This window comes from Phoca vitulina, unplaced genomic scaffold (assembly GCF_004348235.1).
Source record: "Phoca vitulina isolate PV1807 unplaced genomic scaffold, GSC_HSeal_1.0 scaffold9, whole genome shotgun sequence".
NCBI lineage: Eukaryota > Metazoa > Chordata > Mammalia > Carnivora > Phocidae > Phoca > Phoca vitulina.
Window position 1 is genome coordinate 45272495 of NW_022589712.1, and position 25399 is coordinate 45297893.

At 38.6% G+C, this 25399-nt stretch overlaps 2 protein-coding genes and 1 long non-coding RNA gene across 4 annotated transcripts in view; 1 reads left to right on the forward strand and 2 right to left on the reverse strand.

Moving 5' to 3' along the window:
* Nucleotides 1-840: 840 nt before the first annotated feature.
* LOC116634561 lies at nt 841-4131 on the reverse strand. Its single transcript, XR_004299997.1, has 3 exons — nt 3810-4131; nt 2650-2777; nt 841-1941 (listed from the first exon to the last, which is right to left on the reverse strand). It is a non-coding gene; the product is annotated as an uncharacterized LOC116634561 (long non-coding RNA).
* Nucleotides 4132-5620: 1489 nt separating this feature from the next.
* Nucleotides 5621-9843, forward strand: TSPYL4 (TSPY like 4). Its single transcript, XM_032408022.1, has one exon. The coding sequence runs from the start codon at nt 5721-5723 to the stop codon at nt 6963-6965; it is 1245 nt and encodes a 414-aa protein (XP_032263913.1). The 5' UTR covers nt 5621-5720; the 3' UTR covers nt 6966-9843.
* A 5601-nt stretch (nt 9844-15444) lies between these two features.
* NT5DC1 (5'-nucleotidase domain containing 1) overlaps nt 15445-25399 on the reverse strand; it is a 144383-nt gene continuing 134428 nt past the window's right edge. For both annotated transcript variants that reach the window (XM_032408024.1, XM_032408023.1), the window contains exons 11-12: nt 24557-24725; nt 15445-17227 (exon numbers count right to left, since the gene is read on the reverse strand). In XM_032408024.1, the coding sequence (XP_032263915.1) occupies nt 17103-17227; nt 24557-24725 (294 nt within the window). In that variant the 3' untranslated portion in view covers nt 15445-17102. The remainder of the gene's footprint in view (nt 17228-24556; nt 24726-25399) is intronic.

Sequence of the window (25399 nt, forward strand, 5' to 3'; positions counted from 1 at the left end):
ATGTAGGTGTTACCAGTAATGTCATTAGGGACATTAGGGAAGCTAGATGTCCTGCAATGTGAGGGATAGTGCCCCATATAAAGTAATTATCCAGTGCTAAACATATAGATGAAAAATCCATTATTTAAGCCTAGAACCTAGCACCATTTTACATATGAGAACATTTTGCACTGTTATTCTTTTTTTTATTTTTTAAGTAAACTCCACCCCCAATGTGGGGCTTGAACTTAAGACCCTGAGATCAAGAGTCACATGTTCCTGGGTGCTATATGTAAGTGATGAATCACTAAATTCTACTCCTGAAACCAATATTACACTGTATCTTAACTAACTAGAATTTTTTTAAAAAAGATTTTATTTATTTATTTGTCAGATAGAGAGAGCACAAGTGGGGGGAGCGGCAGACAGAAGGAGAAGCAGGCTCCCTGCTGAGCAAAGAGCCCGATGCAGGACTCGACCCCAGGACCTTGAGATTATGACCCGAGCCAAAGGCAGATGCTTAACTGACTGAGCCACCCAGGCATCCCAACTAACTAGAATTTAAATAAAAACTTGAAACAAACAAACAAACAAACAAGAGTCATATGCTCTACCAACTGAGCCAGCCAGGCCCTCCTTCCTCCCCACGCTGTTTTAAACACTGTATTTTTTGAAAGCAACTTATTTCATCTACTCTAAACTCTATGGCTACCACACTGCTTGTAAGATACATCATCATTTAACACTAAGAATGAGAACAATTGCCAAACTCTGACATAAAACTTTCTAATACTTACACTTTTTATTTTATCAACAATCAAGTGAAAAGGAACCTACAGAATGGGAGAAGATATTTGCAAACCATTTATCTGAAGAGGTTAATCTCCAAAATATATAAGGAACTAGCGATTCTAAGATATAGGCATCTGACTACTTCATCATGTCATTCAGTGTAGGCATGACCTTCTTCTTACTGCACTAAATCTTTCCCCGCTTCTAGCTCTTCTCTCTGTCCCCCGACCCCCAATTTACAAGATACAAAAATGGGAACTAAGAGGTTTAAATGATCTGTTAAATATGTTATTCTGGATCCTCTGAAACGCAAAATCAAGCTGGGATTAAATATTTTATTAGGGGATTTTATTAGGGGAAATGCAAAGATTTTATTAGGGGAAATGACTGTGTCAGTGAGTGAAATGGGGAGGGAGCCAGAAAAAAGATGGAAGAGGCATTTGACCAGAAAGAAAATCTGATTCTGAATGAAAAAGAGAGCAAGAGAAAGTTGGGTGGAAGTGTCCTAGTCTCTTGTGCCATCCAAGGAAGATTCAGCAAGGCCAACAGGGAGTCTTTGAGCCAGCCAGAGTCAGCTGTCAGCTGAGTCCCACATCTTCTAGCAATGGTCTTGCCTTAGTTTCCTAGCCACACTCAGTCATTGGCTGGAGCAGCTCGTAGGAGGTATGGCCAGAATGCAAAGGAGGCTATAGATGCAGGGTGCAGCATTCAGGTTCCTGAACAATTACTCTCCTTGTATTTGGAAGACTGTGAGGTGCATTTTCGTGGCCACAACAACAAACTTCACACTGAATTGGTACCAAAGCCAGATCCACCCTTGATTCTTGCCTGCAAGAAATTCAATTAGACTAGCATCTTCTTTGAATGTGAAGGAAGCTGTTCTTCAGCCATTGTTTTCCCAAAAAGCAGGACAGCTTTCTGTTGGAAATGGCAATTTTGCCTGGCCCTGGACACACAGGGTCTGTCTGCTGACGATGCCTTTGTCTTGTCTGAGGAAGAGAAACGTTTCCATAGAAAGCTTCTGTTGCTGCTCAACTTAATTCTGGGCTTTGGAGCCCTGGAGAGGTGACTCAAGTCATAGGTACGTAACTCCTTCCATAAGTTAAGGGTCATTTAGGGGAAATTGTCTGAAAATTCAGTATCTTCTGGCTGTAATGGTCCATGAAATAACTTTTAAAGAAAAGAAGGAAAAAAAGAAAGGTGGAGATGGGGGTGAGGGAGGAGGAAAGCAACATCAGGAAAGCGACTTACAAGAAGGTTCACCCACATTACAATATTGACCCATTACTCTGAGCAGTGGATAAAGACAGGTTGAGTGATCTTACTATTCCCATTTTTTTTTTTAAGTAGGCTATACACAACTTAAGGCGTGAACTCACAGCCCCAAGATCAAAAGTCGCATGCTCCGCTGACTAAGCCAGCCAGATGCCCCTAATGATTCCCATTTTATAAAATGTGGAAATTGAGATTAAAAAAGTTAAACCACTTGCCCAAATTTCCATTGCTCATGAAGGCAGAGATGGAAATGCAGCCCATGTCTTTCGCCCTCATCCAATAAGACTGGGTCTACACAATACCAATAAAGAAATAACAAATGAACTAAGGGAATGTTAACATCTGATGCATTGAGAACTGTTGACTTAATGGCATTGAATCCAGGATCATGAATTCTTGTTTCTCCTTTTAGTGATTGGGCACTTCCCCAACAACTGTTAGTATCTTTCTGGATGGGCAGAGGGGAATAGGACGATAAGATTTAACATTAAATTGGGATGGTCATATGGTCTTATTTCTAAGAAAGCGCCTTTGCATTTTATATGTTGTGTAGAATTGCAGACAATATAAGGACTGAGTGTGCAGGTTCTTGAGTCAGATTACCTGGGTTCAGATTATGGCTCTATCACTGCTGTGTGACCGTGGATAAACCACTCAGTTCCTCTTTGCTTGAGTTCCTTCTGAGGTAATGTAAAATGGAGGTCATAATATTGTTACCTCACAGGGTTGTTCTGAGGATTAAATGAGATAACACATTTAGAAGACACTAAATAAATGTAGGCTATAATGAATATATAACCAGAAACCCTATCATTTTGAAAAGACAAACTTGTTGTTCAAGATTAACAGCGGATATTTCCTAAATTTTCCAGTATTTACTATACACTTTAGTAAAGTCATTTCTATTTGACTGTATTATATTTGAACTTTTGTTAAAGTCCTAGTCCTGTGGCAAATGAAAATTACCTCCTAGATTTTCATGGCATTTCCTGCAAATATTTTTCCATATGGTCGTGTTACTGATATATCTTTTTCTCTGTAGTGAGGCTTATTGCCAATTGCCAACAGAACAGGCTTTGTTGTGTACCCAAAATCTAATATTCTAATATGCAGATAAAATGATTCATACCTATAATATATATCCACTCAACCCAAAATAAAATACTAGCACAGTCATATTATTCATTTTGGTAAAACCTTTTAAATTTTTCATTTAAATCAAATAATCAAATTCATCGCAATCTTCAACGAGATAGTCACTAGGCTATCCTACAGTAGATGCCAAGGAAGAAGCCACTACGCAGCCATCCCTGTCTAGCTGGGATGAGTACACTGATCTGCATAAAACCACCAAGAAAGTTAAAGATAGAAGGTAAATTCTAATTTGCATGGCGAAGGTCATAAGAGCTATAGAAATTCAGAGGACTATCAGAAGGGTAAGGGGATAAGGAAAGGTTATGCATAGGAGATGGGAAGAGGCAGTTTGGCAATTAATATCTCAGCATGAGTGAGTTAACTTCTCTGTGATTCCTGGGTCCTTGTTTATGAAATTAAATGCATTAAAATGCCTAAGGCAATCTACATGAGGTAGGCTTGAATGGAGTTTCAAGAATGGGCAGGTTATTATTAGTGGAAAATGATTCCGTTGACAGGAATAATTAAAGCTAGGGATGGGGATATTTCAAGTAGTAGAGATAAAAATCTTTTAAAAAACTTTGGTATATGCAACGAGAAAAAAGGTTCACAGGTAGTAGCAGTGTTACCTAATTTTCTGTTGCAAATAGCAAATTCTTTCTTTCTTGTACGGCAAAGGAACTTTCATTCAACATTTGCTGCTTGTCTGCTTCTTGGCTCAGGTTATAATCCTAGCGAATTAATCCTTCCACACTGCAAAGATTTCTTAAGAAAGGAAACAAGGCAGAGTAGTGTCAAAGAATAACCCAAAGTCATAAAGTCACTTAATTACAGCACATTGTTTACTTATTTACAAAGAGGATAAATCAGTAGATTGATTTCACCCCACAGAGGCAAAATAGGTTTTTTAAAAGAGGAAAAAAAGGAGAGAAAGGTAATTGTAGTCTGAGAAGAGTGAATCTTGTTTGCACAATTTTTATGGGTTATCTGATTAGCTGCAGCAGTCAATCTGGACAGTCTGTCCTTGAGTAGGCTGATTAGGGGTACAAAAATATCTTAATTGTTTATAAATTCTCTAGTAAATCTTTGTGAGCTAAACTATGAAGCTGCATGAGAGGCTTTTTCTCTGTAATGTCTGCCAGGGTCTATCAGCACCTCATTCTTAGTTGCACAAGGTCTGCACTACTTCCCTCAATATACCTGCTACTTTTTTGTAAATCTGTTTCCCCTACATCCTTACTTTTCACTGGATCCTCTTCTGAGTCCTAATTTAAAAGTGATCATAATCTAGGGTGCTCTGTAGTGTAGTTTCTATTACGAAGAGTTATAATCATAAACATTTTTCTAGTATGAATTTAAGATGTTAAAAATATGCAAAATTTAAGTTTTCCTTCATTCTTGTATTCATCTAAGGATTAACACCAGTTTTTCCGTACTCCAGCAAACAAAACAACACATAGAACAGTACTGACATTACTGTTAGATGAATTGTATGAGCCAACTTGAAAAGAGAAATTTTAAGTAAATATTTTAACATTAACATTTTAAATGTTACTTAAAATATTTCAATTTGGACAATTAATAGTTTCAGTGCCCCAAACAGTTGATTATTGCTTCCATCCTGCAGTAAATTATCACAGGGGCAAATTTTGGCAAATATTTGCTGTCTTCATGCCCACAGGCATTATTAAAGCAAGAACTCCTTTTAGATTAGGATTATGACCTGAGAATAAGCAACATATATGTACAATTTTGGAAATTAAAATCTGAGATCACGTCTTTTTCAATAATGCTTAAAGGCTAAATTTGCGTGCTCACAGGTGTGGGTCAACTCTAAGTAAGGAAAATACATTTGCTACTTATATTAGTTAAAAGTGAAGAGGTAATATTGTCCGACAGCTTCATAGGGGTTGCCCAACATACATAAATACATGAAATAATTCTTCATTATGTCGTTAGGATGAGAGAAGCCTCCCTTTCCACAGCTCCTAAGTTTTTAAATCAACACTTCCCTTAAGAAAGATGAAACTCTCCTCATCTCAATCTTTTGGTAATAGTCATGAATCTGTACATTAAAAAAAAGCAGGCATGTGAACTGCTGAGTCCACCTTACCATCCACGGAAGGCCCTATGAGCTGAGGGACTTGAACAATTACTTAACCTTTCTTATCTTTTAGGTAAATATTTTAAGAGAAAATTAACAGTGTAGGTGGCTTAGAAATTCATTCAGAGCCTTAGAAATACACATTAACACAATTCTCACATGTTTGAATTTGGTCTGCACCCAGTCAGGTAAACCAAATCATTCCCAGACCGACGAAACTCACATCTTACCACACAAAGACAAAGGCATACCCTTGACTGTCGCAATCACAAGGCTCAGCGAATTCTCGCGCGATGTGCCGACGCCGCTGCCGTGATGTCACCGGTTGCCATAGCAGCATCCCTCCCGAGTGGAAAAGAGGGGCGGTTTGGGGCGGAGCGCGTCTTCTGCGGAGGACGAGGGACGCTCTCCTCCTGCAGGTCTGCCTTCTACCAAAATGAGCGGCCTGGATGAGGGCAACAATCTTCCTGTCGCTAAAGACTGCGACCTGGCTACTGGCGACCATGCCCCGGGACATCCGGACCTAAACCAGTGCCCGGGCGAGGAAACCGAGGCGACGCCGGTGATGGCGGACACAGGTGAGAGCGGCTTGGAGACCGCCGCGGAGGGAGGCGCACCCCAGAACCCCGCTAGTTGTGCCCCCGTGCTCCGCGTTCGAGTTTTTGGGAGTCGCGGCCGTGTAGCGACCAGATCGGGCCAGAAAGAGGTTCTTGCCACGGAAGGTTTGGCAGCAGCCCCTGCCTCAGTCTCCGCCGCGGTGGCGACCGACAATAGCCAGGAAGATGGCTGTCCTCGTAGAGAGCCGCAGGGCCCCGCTGGGGAGAAAGCTCTAGAAGCCTGTGGCGCAGGGGGGTTGGGGTCTCAGATGATGCCTGGGGCGAAGGCCAAGGAAATGACAAAAAAGTGCGCCGTTTCAGCGGCTGCGGAAAAGGAGGGAGGAGCAGAGGAGGTGGTGGAGGAAAAGAAGGTGATGCAGAAGGAAAAAAAGGTGGTAGGAGGAATGAAAGAGGAGACACGGGGCAAGGCCCCGAAGATCAATAACTGCATGGATTCTCTGGAGGCCATCGATCAGGAGCTGTCAAATGTAAATGCCCAGGCTGACAGGGCCTTCCTTCAGCTGGAGCGCAAGTTTGGCCGCATGCGAAGGCTTCATATGCAGCGCAGAAGTTTCATTATCCAAAATATCCCAGGTTTCTGGGTCACTGCCTTTCGGAACCACCCCCAGCTGTCACCTATGATCAGTGGCCAAGATGAAGACATGATGAGGTACATGATCAATTTGGAGGTGGAGGAGCTCAAACACCCCAGAGCAGGCTGCAAATTCAAGTTCATCTTTCAGAGCAACCCCTACTTCCGAAATGAGGGCCTCGTCAAAGAATATGAGCGCAGATCCTCTGGCAGGGTGGTGTCTCTTTCCACTCCAATCCGCTGGCACAGGGGCCAAGACCCCCAGTCCCATATCCACAGGAATCGGGAAGGAAACACTATACCCAGTTTCTTTAACTGGTTCTCAGACCACAGCCTTCTAGAATTCGACAGGATTGCGGAGATTATCAAAGCAGAACTGTGGCCCAATCCCCTACAATACTACCTGATGGGTGAAGGGCCTCGCCGTGGCATTCGAGACCCAGCAAGGCAGCCAGTGGAGAGCCCCAGGTCCTTCAGGTTCCAGTCTGGCTAACTGATGACCTTGTGAGAAGCTCCTGCACAAGTCTCCTCACCACCTCCCCTTGAACCTGTGCTTAGCCAACAGCATGCAGTCTTCTATCTGCTTTCTCTTCACACTGGAGTATTTTCTTTGGTTCTTCTAAATCTTCAACAATCAGTTGCAAGGTTGACTCTTACACGCTTGTGTTCTTCTTCCTCTGGACCTTCATGCTCTTCTGTATCCTGTTACATGTTCCAAGTGCATGGCCTTGCACTGCTTCTGTGCCATGCACATGATGCTGTAGATAGATAGGCACTGCCTTCCTTTGCATGCCTTGGGCCCTGTGACCATGGTCTTTTTCCCAGTTTTTTAAGTGGTTATCTACCACAAAGAAGCTTGAAATACCTTTGCAAATAACTAGCTGGGCTTCATACTTAATGCTGACTGTCCTCCTGATACCCATGTACTGTATGTCAAGTTCTTTGAATTTCACTGCTGCAAGATGAAGCTGATCTAGATGATGCCAGCCGTCAACCCAAACTGGACATTCTGGCTACCACTGACTGGCTCCTAGCTGCCTTCCTGGCCTGTGCCATCCACCCAGCTGGTTATCTGGCAGAATAAGGGGGCTGGTGGGGGCTACTAGGCATGAATGAGGTAACAGATGAGAGGTGTTCACTGTTACTGCATTGGTCTTCTTTTGCCTTTGGGCACTCTGCTTTGTGAACAGGTACTGGTGAGTACGACGGTCTGTGCTATGGCCCACCCAAACCTGCTCTCGGCCTTCTGGGTCAGCTTTGCATAGGCACCACTGCCTGCTTCCTCAGCAACTATCTGTGGACTTAAGATCCCCGGCAGCACATAGGGAACTTCCCCTCAGACCCCCTACCCCATCAAATAGTTACCTATAAACCCAACTGGCTGTTGGGCAGGTTGGGCAGTCATACATGATAGTGCCCAAAGCAAGGCTGGTAATGGTTCACTTCCAGCAGTTAGGCTTTCTGAGCTGTAGCCAACAAACACCCTTTATTTGGGCAACTTTGTTAGGTATCCCCCTCCTAACTCTTGCACTCATTCTCAGAATGACAGGATAAAGTTGCTAGGGTGGGGGCACTGAGGGAGAGGTGTTTCTGGTCTGTGGGGCCTCTTGGGTATCTGTCTCTATCTTTCTCTTCCCTCCCCCCACCACCTTGTTCTCTCTGCTTCCCTCTCCCACCCTTCCTCCCTCTCTCTCTGAAACAGTTACAGCTCAGAAACAGAAAACTAAACTGGCAAAAGCAGGCTTTTTGTTTAATTTGCTCTCACCTTGTGTCCAGAGGGAGAAAGGTACTGTACAATAGACTCCAGATCTCTTAATTGTGCTCTTCTGCCCTCATGCCTCCCCCCTACTTCCTTTTTAGTAGGGTCTGAAAGGAGACCTGTAGGTTGTTTAGTTAGGAGCAGTGTTCTTTTGGGCCAACTTTGATGACCCCACCCTTTTTCCCTGTCCACTTTCCAAAACCTGTGTTTCTTGAGTTTAGTTTGAGAAGCAGAGGGGAAAGACAGGGGGCCTCACAGTGATGGATTTAAGGCAGACCCAGAGTAGGGTGTGGTCTAAAGCAACCAAAACTTAGTTTCACTCTACTTTTTTAAACATGGAAATTTGGGGGGGGGGTGGCCTTGGATCACTTAGAAATAACCCCAGGGCAGCATTTTGAGGGTCACCTCTGTCCTCTATTTTATTACTGCTTTGATGTCCCCGTGGCCTCCATCCTATGGCCTGGCCTTCCTGGCTCTCCCTCCTCCACTTCCGCATTTCCTTCCCTGCTTCTCTCCCCAAAACAGGGAGCAGGCTGCAGTCTACACTGTGGGAGATGCCAGGCTTCCCTCCTGGGGCGGTATGGGGATGTGTGGTGTCTGGATTTCCAGGACAGGTTCCAGTAGGTGGGACAGCAGTGCCGTCAGGGCTCTCTTACTTGGGTGGTATATAGTGCTAGTAATGACTGCCTTTCTCCTTTTTTTTTGAAGGCCTTGCTCTAAGCTCTAAATGTGTTTGGGAGGTCTGGGCACAGCAAGTGGGGAGGATGCTGTGGGCTGAGGAACCTGAAAGCCCAGAAACAGAAATGAACCTGCTGTGGAGTAGTCTTGGAAAGGCACAGGGAAGACTGGATGGAACCCTGCAGGGTTGGGGATGGTGGGGAGAGTCCCTGAAGCTTTTCCCAGGAGAGGTGGGAGAATCAAAGTGGTTGATGTTTAAAGAGGATGCTTGGAGTAGTTTTCCCTAATTCCCTTGAATTCACCAGTAGATTTTTATACACAAAAATGCAAGTCTGGATGTTTTCTCTCTATTATTATAGGAGTGTTCTTTTCTATGTGGAAGATTAATGGTATATGCTCCTTATTTCACTGTATTTGAGCAAAATCCTATTAATTCCTTTCTCTGTTTTTGCTTGCTGGCAAAATTGACATTTACAGGCCTGCTTTTTGCTTGTAATTGAGAATGTGTGCAAAAATATCAAACTTGTTCCGTGCAGTATGAAACCTGTGAATATTCATTTATATTATCAGCTCCTTCTGGCCTGTCTGTATATATAGTTCTAAGAAATATAATTTGAATGTGATCTTTGAAATTTTGCAAATTGTTGCTTTGTCTTGTGAAAGTAATCTCAAAAAGAAAAACGTAACTCTATTGTCTTGATATTTCTTGCCCTAATAATAATGTTGTACTTGACATTTTATGTTCCTAACCAGTGTAAGTACTTGTAGAATTGCTCTGTCAAACTAAACAAGGATCATTAAGTACTTTAGTCTTCTTCTATGTGCTCAAAGGAAAAATAAAGTCTGTCACTCTGCTGTATTTCTTGTTTTCACCAAAAAATAAAAATAAAGTTCTGTGTTGTCTAGGCTAATAAAAGGTTGGGAATTCATTAAAGTTATCAAATTGTCACAGTAAGCATTTTCCTGAAGCTTCAAAAAAAAAAGCCACCAAATTTCTAAGACATTTTTTTCTTGGAAAAGGGTAAATAAGAAGCCTAACTAACTGCATGCTCATGAACATAATTTTTCCTATTCAGCCAGTGCAGTTATTGAAGGTAATTGAAGCACCATTTCTTGATTTTAGTCACTTACTTAAAATACTGTTTTTAGTAGAAAACATTTTTGGCTTTTTAAGTTTTTATTTTAATTCCAGTTAATTAACATACAGTGTTATATTAGCTTCAGGTCTACAATATAGTGATTCAACAGTTTCATACATCACCCTGTACTCATCTTAGCAAGTGCACTCCTTAATCCCTATTACCCATTTAACCCATCCCCTCACTCCCTCCTCTCTGGTAGCCATCAGTTTGTTCTCTGTAATTAAGAGTATTGTTTCTTGATTTGTCTTTTCCCCCCTTTCCTTGTTTTGTTTCTTAAATTCCACATATGAATGAAATCATAATGGTATTTGTCTTTCTCTGACTTATTTCACTTAGTGGAAAACTTTTTTCTTTTATAAAGATTTTTATTTATTTATTTGACAGTGAGAGGTACAGTGAGAAATACAGTGAGAGAGGGAACACAAGCAGGGCGAGTGGGAGAGGGAGAAGCAGGCTTCCTGCTGAGCAAGGAGCCTGATGTGGGGCTCCATCCCAGGACCCTGGGATCATGACTTGAGCCGAAGGCAGCCGCTTAACGACTGAGCCACCCAGGTGCCCCAGTGGAAAACTATTCTTAATGCACCATTCTTGTTTACTACATTTATGTTAACTGATCTTCTTTTCTCAGTGAGCTTAAGATAGACTTTTGGAAGAAATTAATCTTTGTGTATTCTGTAAGTGCTTAATTTCTTTTCCTACAAGTGTGTTGCTTTAAAAAGAATAACAAAATTGTGACTGACACAGTGTCTAGAAACAAATGATCTCAGACATCTCAATCTAATTACCAATAATGTTTTGCTGTTCAGCAGTTGTCACATGAAGGTTTGGAAGCTAAATACTTCTGCAATCTCTGGAGTTGAGGGAGCTATGGATATTGCAAGACCTGTGAAAAGGAATGGTATTTTTAGCCATCTAAACAAAAATTTTACATAAATGGCCCCAAATTATTATTAAACAGACCTGCTGACTCTTGATGCCATCCATACTTGGAAGTTTTACTTAAGTATAATTTTTTCTAGGCCTGGAGAACTTTAAGTTTTAGAGAGCTAGGTTTTCTTTGCAAACTCTACACCCAACTTAATCCTAAATTTTCCTTATAGTGTTCATTTTACCTTTTCAATTTAGTGATTGATTTTTTTCTGCATCAACCACTTGTTTCAAGCATTTTCTCTTATCCTTTTCTGGACATGGTCAGAAAAATGTCATTTTTGTTGCCCTTGGTTTATTATCAGCTTTAACCAATAGTATTCATTTTTCTAGTAGGTTGGTGCCCCTTGTTTGTTAGAGTACCATGGTTTCTGTTCTGTTTAATAAAATTAGACTCAATTAGACATGTAGGTTTCACTTTACTAGTCAGTTGGTGTACTCCTATATCCCTGTTCCATTTCTTTTCATTGTCTTGTTTTTCTTTCTCAATTCTAGACCCAAATAATTCCTTATGCAGACCTTCAAATCAGTTCCGAGGTTCTCTTGTCCTCTGTTCACCAAAGAAGTATCATTTGGTCTGCTCAGGCCATATTGCCGTTAGTAGGGTCATCATAATTTCCCTGGTGCCCACATAACAGAATCTCCTTGGGCATTCTTTTCCATTTCTGGGTATTCAGCTTAGACCAGACTGACAAAAGGCTTCTCTAACCTTCCTTACTCAGGGTCCCTTCTCCCCACCACTCCTGTTGCTGCTATTGCTTCTCCTTTATCTCTAGTTGACTCCAGTTTCTGTAATCAGTGTTTATCATAAAAACAAACAAAAATTACCTGTATTCTTACTGAATCCCCTGCTCCACAGTCACAGTTTGAGCCTTGGATATCTGATTTGCGTCAGAGATACCGTCTCTGGTTTGACAATCTCCAGAAATCTGAGGTATGTCCCGCACATCCGTTTGTGTTCTCATGTTACTTTCATAGTCCTGACACAGGTCTTACTATCTCCATTTAAATAGTTGAGAAAACAGGCTCAGAAAGTTGAAGTAAATGTGCCTAAGATGCAAGTCACAGAGACGTGAATTTTTTTATTTCAAGCTTACAGTATCTTCCATTATTATAAACATCTGTACTAAATTTGTCATAAAACAAAAATCGTATTTATGTGAATAATCAGGACTCAGTTGAAGTTATTCTTCATTCATTCATGATTGGTCTTTGAAAGGGGTACTTTTTTTTAACCACTTAATACAGGGTTCCATACAGTCACAGATTAAAACACTACTGAAATTTACAAATGCAATTTTTTTTTTTTTTAAAGATTTTATTCATCCATTTGACAGAGAGAGACACAGCGAGAGAGGGAACACAAGCAGGGGGAGTGGGAGAGGGAGAAGCAGGCTTCCCGCAGAGCAGGGAGCCCGATGCGGGGCTCGATCCCAGGACCCTGGGATCATGACCCGAGCCGAAGGCAGATGCTTAACGACTGAGCCACCCAGGCGCCCCAATCTTGATAATTGCTGCAAAAATGAATGAAATTAGCAGTTTGTTGCCTTCATCAAAGGGAGTAAATGTACCAAAAGGACTTTAAATATTATATTTATGAAATTTAGTTGCTAGGAACTATAAAAAGTGTTGACATTTGTATTAAATTTAGAGAATTTGAGTATTTTTTAATTGATTCAACATGATTGCTTTTAATAGGCACTTAATAATTTATTTTAATTAATTTTTTAAATTTTTTTTTTTTTTTCAGTACAATCTACCCCCCAATGTGAGGCTAAACTCACACCCAAGATCAAGAGTCTTCTGCTCTACCGACTGTGAGCCAGCCAGGTGCCCCATTCTTCTCTTTATTAAACTTTATTAAGCTTTAATCTTTACCAAGAAAGTGCCAAGGCCAAAGCACCGATAAAGTAAAATAAAGTCTTTTTTTTAAGACTCTGAGAACAGGTGCATGGTATAAGAACCTGACTGCCAAGCAGTCTATGTGATATTGTAGTTGTCATTCTAATTAATGACCCAAATTCTCTCAATAGGCCCAGATATCCCATCTCCCATTAAGTTTACTTGGATCGGTTTTCATTATTCCTTTTCCATTTTGGTTTCCTCAGCATCAAAGGGGAAATTTGCTAAGTATGCAAGGTGAATGTTTGAACCTGAATATGAAGAAAGAGTAGACCTGCTTACTAATAACTTTAGTTTATGTGGCTTCCAAGAAGAGTAGACTTCATTATATGTTTTAGGACTCCCATGGTTCTTGGTTCTCTATTTTACTCTTCCAGGTAAGTTCTATGTTGTAGATCTTTGCTTTAATATTTTTTACTAAATTGTTACTTTAGGACAGAGCCTGTGTATTTCTAATCCCTCACATGTCCTAGCATGGTGTGACTGTTAAATTGAAGTGTGGTTTTAGACTGAGAATTTGCCCCAATCTTTTCCAATGTTGGAAGACTTTCATGTGTCAGTCAACTAAGGGCATGAATTTTGGGGTGAAACTTGGGCTCATGTATAGACTCTGTTCCTTAGTAACAGTACAATTTTGAGCAAGGATGTTATTTAACCTCTATGAATTTCAATGTCCTTATCTGTAAAATTTTAATAATTATACACACCTCATAGGGATGCTGTAGGGGATAAATAAGGAACATGAAGTAGCCTGGTGAAGAGTTAGCACTTACAGCCATTATTTTTTTGCCATTATTTCTAGAGACCAACAAGAGATACCTTTTTGAATTCACCCTATGTGGACTGGACCATGCCCAAGGATTTTCATGGGCAGCACAGTGGGTGAGTTAACTCTTGAATATATCCCAGTCTTGCACTAATCTGGAAGTCAACTCTTATGGTAACCTTCTTCTCAAGACTGAGAAGAGGTAAGGGAATGTTACTGTAACATCACATTTAAGAAAAAGCTATCCATGTGATTCTAATATAGTCAAGGTTATTATAACCAAAGAGAGTGTGACATTCTATTTTATGCTGGTTTGTTATATACAATAATCATATAGATTTTTCATTCAAACCAGTTCAATAAATGTGTGTGTATACATGTATGAGTGTGTATATATACATATGTGTGTGTGTGTATATATATATATATATATATATTTTTTTTTTTTTTTTGCTTTAAATACATGTATTTAAAGTTGTTGGATATGAAAATTGGTGGGGAAATAATACCTGATTTCAAGTTTAAAAAACTCAGAAGTATAGATGACCCTTGAACAATATGGGGATTAAGGCCCCCTCCCCTATACATAGTCAAAAATCCATGTGTAATGTTTGACTCCCCTGCCAAACTTGACTACTAATACCCTACTGTTAACTGGAGCCCTTACCGATAACATTAACACATACTTTGTATATGTATTATATGCTATATTTTTATAATAAAGTAAGCTAGAAAAAAGAAAATGTTAAAATCATAAGGAAAATACATTTACAGTACTGTATCGAGAAATATTTGCATATAAGCGGACCCGTGCAGTTCAGACCCATGAATTTCAAGAGTAAACTTTAGTTGATTTTAGATTGCAATTCATGGTTTAACTGAAGTTTCTCTACCTCAAGATTCCAAAAACCAAATTCTGACAAACTGTTACCACTGTGACATTCAGATCTTACCTCTGCTGATGAGACCAACAGTGGCCAGCAAAGAAAATCTAAAATCTCTTGCATTTATTTGTAGTTACCTTTCAGATGATGAATGTCTGCCTGTATGCTAATATTAAACTTAAGTCCTCCGTCCATTTACACAATTTTCCTGCTTTCTTGCTTCATTTAACTTTATTAAAGAATATATAGCTTTTCTTCTCTAATATCTTTTTAACTTTTATAGTGCCATTTTTAAATTATTTTTACTTTTCATATCCAATTAGAAACACTGGCACTTTTTAGAAAAAATGAAATAAAAAAACTTAAAAGTCTAATTATCCAACAGAAAAACAACATTCTTTAGAAGAACTGACTCTGCTAGAAGGGTATTAGGAAACTCGGAAATAAAACTCTAACTTTGTCTTTTGACAAGATGGAAAAAACTGAGGTCAGATTAAATATATACGGTAGCTTGTTCAGATCCCTGAGGGAAGTACGGGGAAAAGTAGGAGGGAACTTCTGATTTGAGTTCCATTTTTTTTCAATCCTTAGTGACCAAAAAAGTGCAATTAACATATTTTGGGGTTCTCATTTTTCATATTAATAATAGTAGTTTATAAGCATTTAAAGATACATTCTTGGGGCACCTGGGTGGCTCAGGCGTTAAGCGTCTGCCTTCAGCTCAGGTCGTGGTCCCAGGGTCCTGGGATCGAGCCCCACATAGGGCTCCCTGCTCTGCGGGAAGCCTGCTTCTCCCTCTCCCACTCCCCCCGCTTGTGTTCCCTCTCTCGTTGTGTCTCTCTCTTTCAAATAAATAAATAAAATCTTTAAAAAAGAAAAAAAGATACATTCTCCTTTCCCATTGACAAAATAAATCCACATAAGGGAAAATAGCTTTATTCTTAAAGAAATTAAATATCTATTTGTATACGTCAGACAGCATCTTTCACTTAGCCCTAAGCTGACTGTGTGTTCGTTATCATATTCCAATCAGATTTTGGAAATCAATTTTAAATACATTACCATATACTTACTAGTAGATATCAAACAGAGCTACTGACACTGAGGAAAAAATTTCAGTAACTGTTTACCCACCCTGAGATACTCATTCCCACGATACATTTGGGATTATTTGAGCATTTAAAAATTTAATGAAATATTTATCTTTTCATTGCATGCATCAATATGTTAAGTTCTCTGCTACAATCCAGGTAAAATAATGATAGTGACCATTGTGTTTTCTGACACTGTCCATGATGGACAGAGCGAAATTATAACATAAAGAGTAGCCAGGAATTTATTGTAAACATCTGGCTCCAGACATCTTGCCACAAGTAGCTACTATTCGAGGACTATACGAAGCACATGGAACACAATAATCCTGGATTGTAATATAACTATGAAATCTCTTAAAGCATTTTTCCCAATCTTTTTTTCATTACTACCCCCCCCCGAGAAAAATTAAATTCAACCAAATTAAATTTAATTAATAAATTTAACTTTAAATTCTGTTTTTCCCTAATGAGAGAAATTAATGCTAAAGAGTAAGATTTACTGGGTAGGGTTGAGCTTTGGAGGGGCACAATTCATTGCATTATTTAATATTTTTTTTACCCCAAGAACCAATTTTTGTCCCATTGAGAATATATACCTTAAAGTGAATGAAAATTAATTATATAGCCTTTAACATTATTGGGGGGGAAAAACCCTTATGAGTAACATTAGAGGTTGAAATAGTTGGCTTCTCATCTCATTTCTGTCCCATACTGGCTGTGTGGTCTCACAAGAAATCCTCTTTAGCTCCTTGTTTTGGAAAACTTAAGAATAGCATAAAACCTGATAGCCTGGATAGCCTATTCTCACTAGACTCAGTATTTTTGGTTTTAAGTGGAAGGAACAGATAGAGATCACTTATTCTCAATTCTGGCTGCACTTTTCCTGGGGCAGGTAAAAGATGTCAGTGCTCATCTATATTTCCAGACCAATTAAACCAATCTCTGGAGGTTATGGTCTAGCTAGTGATTCTTGAACTTTAGTATATGAATCCACTAATACTAAAACACAGGGTGCTGGGTTGCATCCCCGACATTTCTGATTCTGCAGGCCTTGCGTGGGGCCTGCAAATTTGTATTTCTATCAGATTCTCAGGTGATGCTGTGCTAGTGGTTTGGGGACTACACTTTGAGAACCACTGGTCTAGGCATATGTGTAAATTGTGTGTGTGTGTGTGTGTGTATGAATATATGTATATATTACACAGGTGATTCCTAATCCCCACATGAATCCTAATCTCAGAACTATTGGTATAGAAAATATTAAGGTTCTTTTCAGTTCTAAGATACTGAGATTTTAATGTAATGAGAGTTGTTGGGCATAAAGATGGTCTATACAGAAAGGAGACCTATGGAAAAAACATCAATTTCTTGGTCAGTTATCATTAAGAATTTGTTCCTATAAAGCATTTTATAGTATTTTTTGAAAGGTAACATTTTTACAGTAGACTTGCGGCATATATAGTTCTTCACTTAATTTTTCAGTAAAGACATTTGGTTGTCAGTGTCTCATTATTTGATAAGATCAATGGAGGGTTTGGATAGTAGCCAGCTGTTTTTGAATTGCTTGAAGAAAACCTTGAAAATTTGTAGTCCAGGGGTAATTCTGGGAAAAAGAACAATTTTATTATTTTCCAGATCTCAAAAGGCCATTCATAAACATAAACAAATCAAAATTTGAGTCATTGATAATAAAACTTATTTTTTAGAATTTCGTGATTTTAATTTCTTTTGTCACCTGGATAGGTTGCACCTAACATGAAGAGTATAGATGTTTTTCTCCATAAAATTTACAATAATTTAAGTCAAGATACATTTAGAAGTTTTATAAATCATCTTCAGAGATCTAACTAGTGAGTTTAATTTTAACATTCTCTGTACAAAAGTTAACACATAAAATAGGCATGCTCATCTAATTGCCTTTTTTTTAATTTAAAAGTCTCTCAGGCTCTACTCAGAGCATCATGTAACTGGTAAATGAGAACTAATAATCTTCTTGGCCCCAGTAATAAGAGAGTTACTAAGAATAATTTTTGAATGCTTAGATAAATAAGGATTTTAATATACACAATGTGGCAGCTTTTTCCATATGATAATCATCTCTCTCTCTCTCTCTCTCTCACACACACACACACACACACACATACACTCTCACACACGTGCATGCACAGCCACAAGGGAAATTGGGAGAGAGAACATAAAATGCATACTTTATTGATGGGGAGACATTGTGACATCTTTAAATTTCTCAAAAGCTAGCCTTCAGATATCTTCTTCCCAAATTTCTTCCAAGGAAACATTACCAGAAATATTACAAGTGAAACGTTATGATATATGCCATGTTATGATACTCATTCCACATGCAGATGCTGGGCAATAATCCTTATTTCAAAAATCTCACAAGTAAAACATCATTTAGAAGTACTGAGTACTTTGAAAATGACACTAGCATAAAAATTATACTTTATATTAAATGCCAGTGAGAATCATCAAGTCCAAGTAGTTAATCCTTATGAGGAAAACATTAGTGCTAGAAATTGGGAAGCAGGAACACTGCCTGTCTGATGCCTGAGAAACCTAAGATGTTGTAAACAGAAAAACGTTCAATATTAGTGAATTTCATTGGTCTTGACTGCTCAGTTAGCTGTGGTATATTTTGAGCCACACATTAAAAAGGCATTGGAAAGTAAATTGCTAACACTGAGTTTCTAAAATCATATATCTGAGGTCTTGGGTTTCTGATAAGCCACCAAAATGATATAGGCTAAGAGTTCAACCAGTTATCTTTTCCTCTGTCTTTCCTATACATTTGCTGAAGTAAATGTTTAGGTTTCTGCGTAGCTATTACTAAAAGGTTAAAAATGGTTACATTATCATGATCCTTATAAACCAATCATCATTATAATGTATATAGCTAGCAAGTGCAAACTTATAAAATCTATAAAAACGAGTCTTTGTATTTAAATGTCAATGAGATAACCAAACCTAACAAGATATTCATTAAGAAAGAAACATTTCATGAATACAAAAAGGTTTTAAGAGGCAAAGGGGGAGTATTTGTTTTTCACCTCCTATCTCACTTAAAGCAAACATTTTCTCTTCCAGGTAGCAGAAAAGATCTGTTAAGAAATCTGGGCATTTTATAACCAGGTGAGATCAGATGACTCTTCTATTAAAACAAGGATCTCCAGACTGGGGATTCAACAAGAGGGAAAGAATGGCATCTGTTACAGAAAAGTCATTTCTGGTGCTCTTTGGAAGAAAAGAGAAAGACAGACAAATCCTGAATTCTTATTTACCACAACCATATTCTATTAAACTCTGTGTATTAAATACACATCATATCAACCATATTAGCTAGCAATTAAATGAAGTGAGCCAAAATGAACAAATATTCTTGAACAGTAAGTTCAACATAAAATATAACAGAAACAGAAAAACTCTGGATCTTTTTTTTTTTAAAAGCTATTAGCAGGATAACATGTATATAAAGATTCTATCCTCAACATGTCTGAAGCCATGACCATCAGTATTTTTCTCCCAGCCATTTTTCTTACTTGAGAAATAAGGTAAATTACACAGTTGTATCCAACTTTACTGAATATGTTACTGAAATAATCAATTTCAAGTTTTCTGTGAGACAGAACTTCTTTATGAGGAATGTGAACATAGCAGAGTGCTAACTTAAGAGACTAACATTTTGCTTTCTAAGGAAGTATCCTGGACATCAAAATCAACAATTGAATATGACACATCAACTCTCTCCTCCTTTCACCACAAAAAATCGGTACACGTTTAGCTTTGTTTGACTTCTGTTAAGTCCTTAATATTTTCTCCTGAGAAAAGGTAGAAGACAAAAGCCCAGAGCCAAGTTCTTTTCCAGGGGGCTGTGGAAGAAAGCTTTTGGCAAATGAAAATGGGAGATACACTAATGTTAATACTGCTTCTTTAAGGAGAGGTAATTACCCCCAGAAGATGGAGAGGGGGTTATTTTCTCATTCTTCGGAGAAATATTTAAATCCTAGAATAATGAAGATTCACTTTACTTTGACTTTCTTACTATTTCATAACCATATCCCATTGAACCAGTTTTTATCCACGTATTGCAATAATTCATTGGCTTTGATTATCACATTACTTTATTCTCTCACTATAAATTTGAATCACTTTGAAATAAAGGAAGAATGAAATAGAAAAACTGAAAATAATAGTTTAATTCTGGGCCAGCCCCTTCCTTCAAGTTACAAGTTCCATTTCTTTTACAGGAAAATTGTTTGTAAAAGGAAGAAATATATTTAGGCTATCTTTCTTTAATCTTATGTGTTTAAGCATGGAACGAAATGAAAATTAAACTATTCTTTTGAAACTAATGAGAATGAGATATTATTTTAATGAGGATATACTGACATATTGGATTTGTACACTGGCATAGAGAATGGACTTTTTGGAAGGTTATATGTATTTTAGGGTTGTAATTATCATCATATCATCATCATCACCCTATCAATAATTCAGATAAATATTTTGCTTTACTTTCTCTCACATCCATCCTGTGAGAGAGGAAATGCAGCTTGCTATTATCCCCAATTCAAGAAAGAAGAATCTAAGGTTAGGGGGCGCCTGGGTGGCTCAGTCATTAAGCGTCTGCCTTTGGCTCAGGTCATGATCCCAGGGTCCTGGGATCAAGCCCTGCGTTTGGGCTCCCTGCTCGGCAGGAAGTCTGCTTCTCCCTCGCCCACTCCCCCAGCTTGTGTTCCCTCTCTCGCTGTGTCTTTCTCTGTCAAATAAATAAATAAAATCTTTAAAAAAACAAAACAAAACATCTTTATCCATTCATCTGTTGATGGACATCTGGGCTCTTTCCATATTTGGCTATTGTTGATAGTGCTGCTATAAACATTGGGGTGCATATGCCCCTTCGAATCACTATTTTTGTATCCTTTGGATAGATACCTAGGAGTGCAATGCTGGGTCATAGGGTAGCTCTATTTTTAACTTTTTGAGGAGCCTCCATACTATTTTCCAGAGTGGCCACACCAGTGTGCATGCCCACCAACAGTGTAAGAGGGTCCCTCTTTCTCTGCATCCTCACCAACAGCTATGTTTCCTGAGTTGTTCATTTTAGCCATTCTGACCAGTGTGAGGTGGTATCTCATTGTGGTTTGATTTGTATTTCCCTGATGCCAAGTGATGATGAATATTTTTTCATGTGTCTTTTGGCCATTTGTATGTCTTCTTTGGAGAAATGTCTGTTCATGTCTTCTGCCCATTTCTTGACCAGATTTTTTGTTTTTTTGGGTGTTGAGTTTGATAAGTTCTTTATAGATTTTGGATACTTTATCTGATAAGACATTTGCAAATATCTTCTCCCATTCTGTAGGTTGCATTTTAGTTTTGTAGACTGTTTCCGTTGGTGTGCAAAAGCTTTTTATCTTGATGAAGTTCCAGTAGTTCATTTTTGCTTTTGTTTCCCTTGCCTTTGGAGACGTGTCTAGCAAGAAGTTGCTGTGGTTGAGGTCAAAGAGGTTGCTGCCTGTGTTCTCTACTCGGATTTTGACGGGTTCCTGTCTCACATTTAGGTCTTTCATCCATTTTGGGTTTATTTTTGTGTATGGTGTAAGAAAGTAGTTGAGTTTCATTCTTCTGCATGTGGCTGTTCAATTTTCCCAACACCATTTGTTGAAGAGACTGTCTTTTTTCCATTGGATATTCTTTCCTGCTTTGTCAAAGATTAGTTGATCATAGAGTTGAGGGTCCATTTCTGGGTTCCTATTTTGTTCCATTGATCTATGTGTCTGTTTTTGTGCCCGCACCACACTGTCTTGATGATTACAGCTTTGTAATACAGGTTGAAGTCTGGAACTGTGATGCCTCCAGCTTTGTTTTTTGTTTTTTTTCAACATTACTTTGGCTATTCAGGGACTTTTCTGGTTCCATACAAATTTTATGATTGTTTATTCTAGCTCTGTGAAAAATGCTGATGGCATTTTGATAGGGATTGAACTGAATGTATAGATTGATTTGAGTAGCATAGACATTTTAACAATATTTGTTCTTCCAATCCATGAGCATGGAATGTTTTTCCATTTCTTTGTGTCTTCCGCAATTTCTTTCTTAAGTGTTCTATAGTTTTCAAGTACAGGTCCTTTACTTCTTTGGTTACATTTATTCCTAGGTATCTTATGGTTTTTGGTCCAATTGTACATGGGATCCATTCCTTGATTTCTCTTTCTTCTGCTTCATTGTTAGTGTATCGAAATGCAAGTGATTTCTCTGTATTGATTTGTGACTCTGTTGAATTTCTGTATCAGTTCTAGCAGTTTTTTGGTGGAGTCTTTCATGTTTTAAAATCCTTTCTTTAGGGGCACCTGGGTAGCTCAGTTGGTTAAGTGTCCGACTTTTGATTTTGGCTCAGGTCATGATCTCAGGGTTGTGAGATACAGGCCCATGTTGGGCTCCATGCTGGGTGTGGAGCCTGCTTAAGATTATCTCTCTCTTCCTCTGTCCCCATCCCCCAACGCCCACTCACCCACACATTCTCTCTCTCTCTAAAAATAAATAAATAAATAAATAAATAAATAAATAAATAAATATAAATAAAAAAATTCTTTCTTTAAAACTCTTAGGACTTTTTAAAAATTTTTCCAACAGAAAATGTTCATTTAATTTATTCATGTAGCTTATCCCTTTGTTGCTGTATATTCTTTCTTGCATCTTCAGTCTTCCAACAGGGATCATTCTTTCTTTTGCCTGAAGAACAGTACACTAGTATTTTCTTTAGTGTAGGTCTTCTAGAGATAAATTTCCTCCATTTTTGACTGTCTAAAAATACTTTTCTTGGGGCACCTGGGTGGCTCGGTCGGTTAAGCATCTGCTTTTGGCTCAGGTCATGGTCCCAGGGTCCTGGGATCGAGCCCCGCATCGGGCTCCCTGCTCAGTGGGAAGCTTGCTTCTCCCTCTCCTACTCCCCCTGCTTGTGTTCCCTCTCTCGCTGTCTCTCTCTCTCTCTGTCAAATCATTCAATAAATAAAAATCTTTAAAAAAAAATAAAAAATAAAAATACTTTTCTTTTATTCTTTAATGATATCTTTACTGGATGTTGAGTACCATCAAGATTGATAGCCATTGTCTTTCAGCAATTTAAAGATACTGTTCTACTGTGTTGGCTTTTTTGTTTTTGGGAGAAGTCAGATGTCAGTCTAACTCTTACTCCTTTGAAATCAATGTTTTTAATTCTCTGGCTGCTTTTAATATTTCTTAATTATCTTTGGTTTTTAGCAGTTAACTTTGGATTTGTTTTTATTTATTTTGTTTCAGTTATTTGGACTTCTTACACCTTTGGCTTATTTCTTTTCATCATTTTTGGAAAGTTGTAGCTATTGCTTCTGGCTTATTCTCTCATCTCCTGGGGTTTCCAATTATAGAAATCTTATTCCTTCTCAGTGTATCTCCTATGTTGCTTAGTCCCTCTTCTTTATCTTCCTTTTTTCTGTATCTTGCTTTTTTTTTTTTTCCTTCATGCTTCTTTCTGGATATTTTCTTTTGGCCTGTCTTCCAGTGCACTAATTAACTTTTTTTTTTGTAGTTTTTAATTTTATTATGTTATGTTAGTCACCATACAATACATCATTAGTTTTTGATGTAGTGATCCACGATCCATTGTTTTCGTATAACACCCAGTGCTCCATGCAGTACGTGCCCTCCGTAATACCCATCACCGGGCTAACCAATCCTCCCTCCCCCCTCCCCTCTAAAACCCTGTTTGTTTCTCAGGTCCATAGTCTCTCATGGTTCATCTCTCCCTCTAATTCCCCCCGGCCATTTTTCCCTTCCTTCTCCTAATGTCCTCCATGTTATTCCTTATGTTCCACAAATAAGTGAAACCATATGATAATTGACTTTCTCTGCTTAACTTATTTCGCTTCGCATAATCTCCTCCAGTCCCACCCATGTTGATGTAAAAGTTGGGTATTCATCTTTTCTGATGGCTGAGTAATATTCCATTGTATATATGGACCACATCTTCTTTATCCATTCATCTGTTGAAGGGCATCTCGGCTCTTTCCACAGTTTGGCTATTGCGGACATTGCTGCTATGAACACTAATTAACTTTTTAACTGTGTCTAATCTGCTTTAAACATCCATTAGTTTTTAATTTTGATTTTCTAATATTTCAAACATCTATTCTCTTTATTGTTTTTATGTCTCTACTAAATTTCTCAGTCCTTTCTTTTCTGTACTTGGCCATAGTAAATTTCGTTCTTTCTTTCTTTTTTTTTTAATTTCGTTATTTCTGTTAGCGTATAGTCTCATACCCTTGTGGGCCTAGCTATTTTTCATTATGTGCTGAACCTTATATTGTTTTTAGAAATAATATGAGTCCTAGACTGATGTTACCTTCCTCTAGAGAATATTCTCAATCCAGTTTTAGGGATTCAGCTGATCTAACACTGAGCTTTAGTTATCTTTAAGGTAAATTCAGGGTCTCAACACAGATTAAGAGAGTCCATCAGGTCCACCCCTCCTCTGGCAGACCTTACCTTCCACTTCCTATGCCTGTAGGCTCAGGAAGCTAATGAAAGGTCCATTTACTTTCCCTGGTGCCCTCTTTAGAATTAGCAAACACCAAACACTAAGGGAAAAGCAGCTCCAAAAGTCAGGTACACCTTACGTGGCTTCTTCAGGACCCTGTCCTGGTAATTTTTCCTTTTATCCTATGACTCCAAGCAGACTTAAAAAAAAAAAAATCCAGTTTTTGTAGTTGGCTCCAGGAGACAGGCAGATCCTAATTACCTAGGTTGCCATAACCTAGGTGTATCCCAAGAAAAATAAATGCCATGGGAAGATTTTCTTCTTTCAAAGGCAAGAATTCTAGTACTTACAGTCATTACTGTTTAGTAACAGCTAAAGTTTTATAAGTATTTTTCTGCTTACCTGCTATTGCCTCAATACTTGGAATTGCAATAGTGCTGTAAGTACTGATTCTCTTACAAGACCATGTATAAACCAATGAGTCTTCTGTATTTTCCAGTCCCGAAACTGAATCAATAAAAAAAGAGCCCCACTTTTTAGATAATGTATTTAGAGGCTTTGCCTTTGATCCCTGAAACAAGAGAAGAGAACAATGAAAGCTATGATTAATTTTCAATGTCATAAGTTTTTCCCCCATTAAGTAAATCAAATAGAAAAACTCCAGGAATTTCAGTAGTTTACCTTTAACCAAACCAGATACTATATAAAAAGGAAAACAAAGCTTAGAAGTTCTTTCCTCCTCTGGGAGTACCTAGGTGGCTCAGTTGGTTAAGCATCTGATTCTTGATTTCTGCTCAGGTCATGATGTCAGGGTGGTGAGATCGAGCTCTGCATTGGGCTCTGTGCTGAGCATAGAGCCTGCTTAAGATTCTCTCTCTCCTTCTCCCTCTGCCAACCACCCCCCCCCCCCCCCCCCCCATGCTCTCTCCCTAAAAAAAAAAAAATAATAATAAGAGTATCCTCCCCTGGTTTTGGTTGGGAACCCTTTCTCATCCTTTGGGATCTGGCCTGGATGCCATCTACGACATTTTCCTTAACTGTCCCACTCTCAAGTAATCGATGAGGTCTTCTCCATTTTCCCATCCTGAGTATTCCTAATATACTACTACTCATGCTAACTTTAAATTATCGTACTATTTAATTACTTTTCACTTCTGGCAGACAATGAACTATAGGAGATTAGGAACTTTCTTATATATTATTGTAACTTCAAGACTTAATGTCTAGGTCAGAGCAGGGATATAA

What these genes read in the sequence shown, in the direction of transcription:
- TSPYL4 (XM_032408022.1), top strand. Translation starts at nt 5,721, where the DNA reads ATGAGCGGCCTGGATGAGGGCAACAATCTTCCTGTCGCTAAAGACTGC.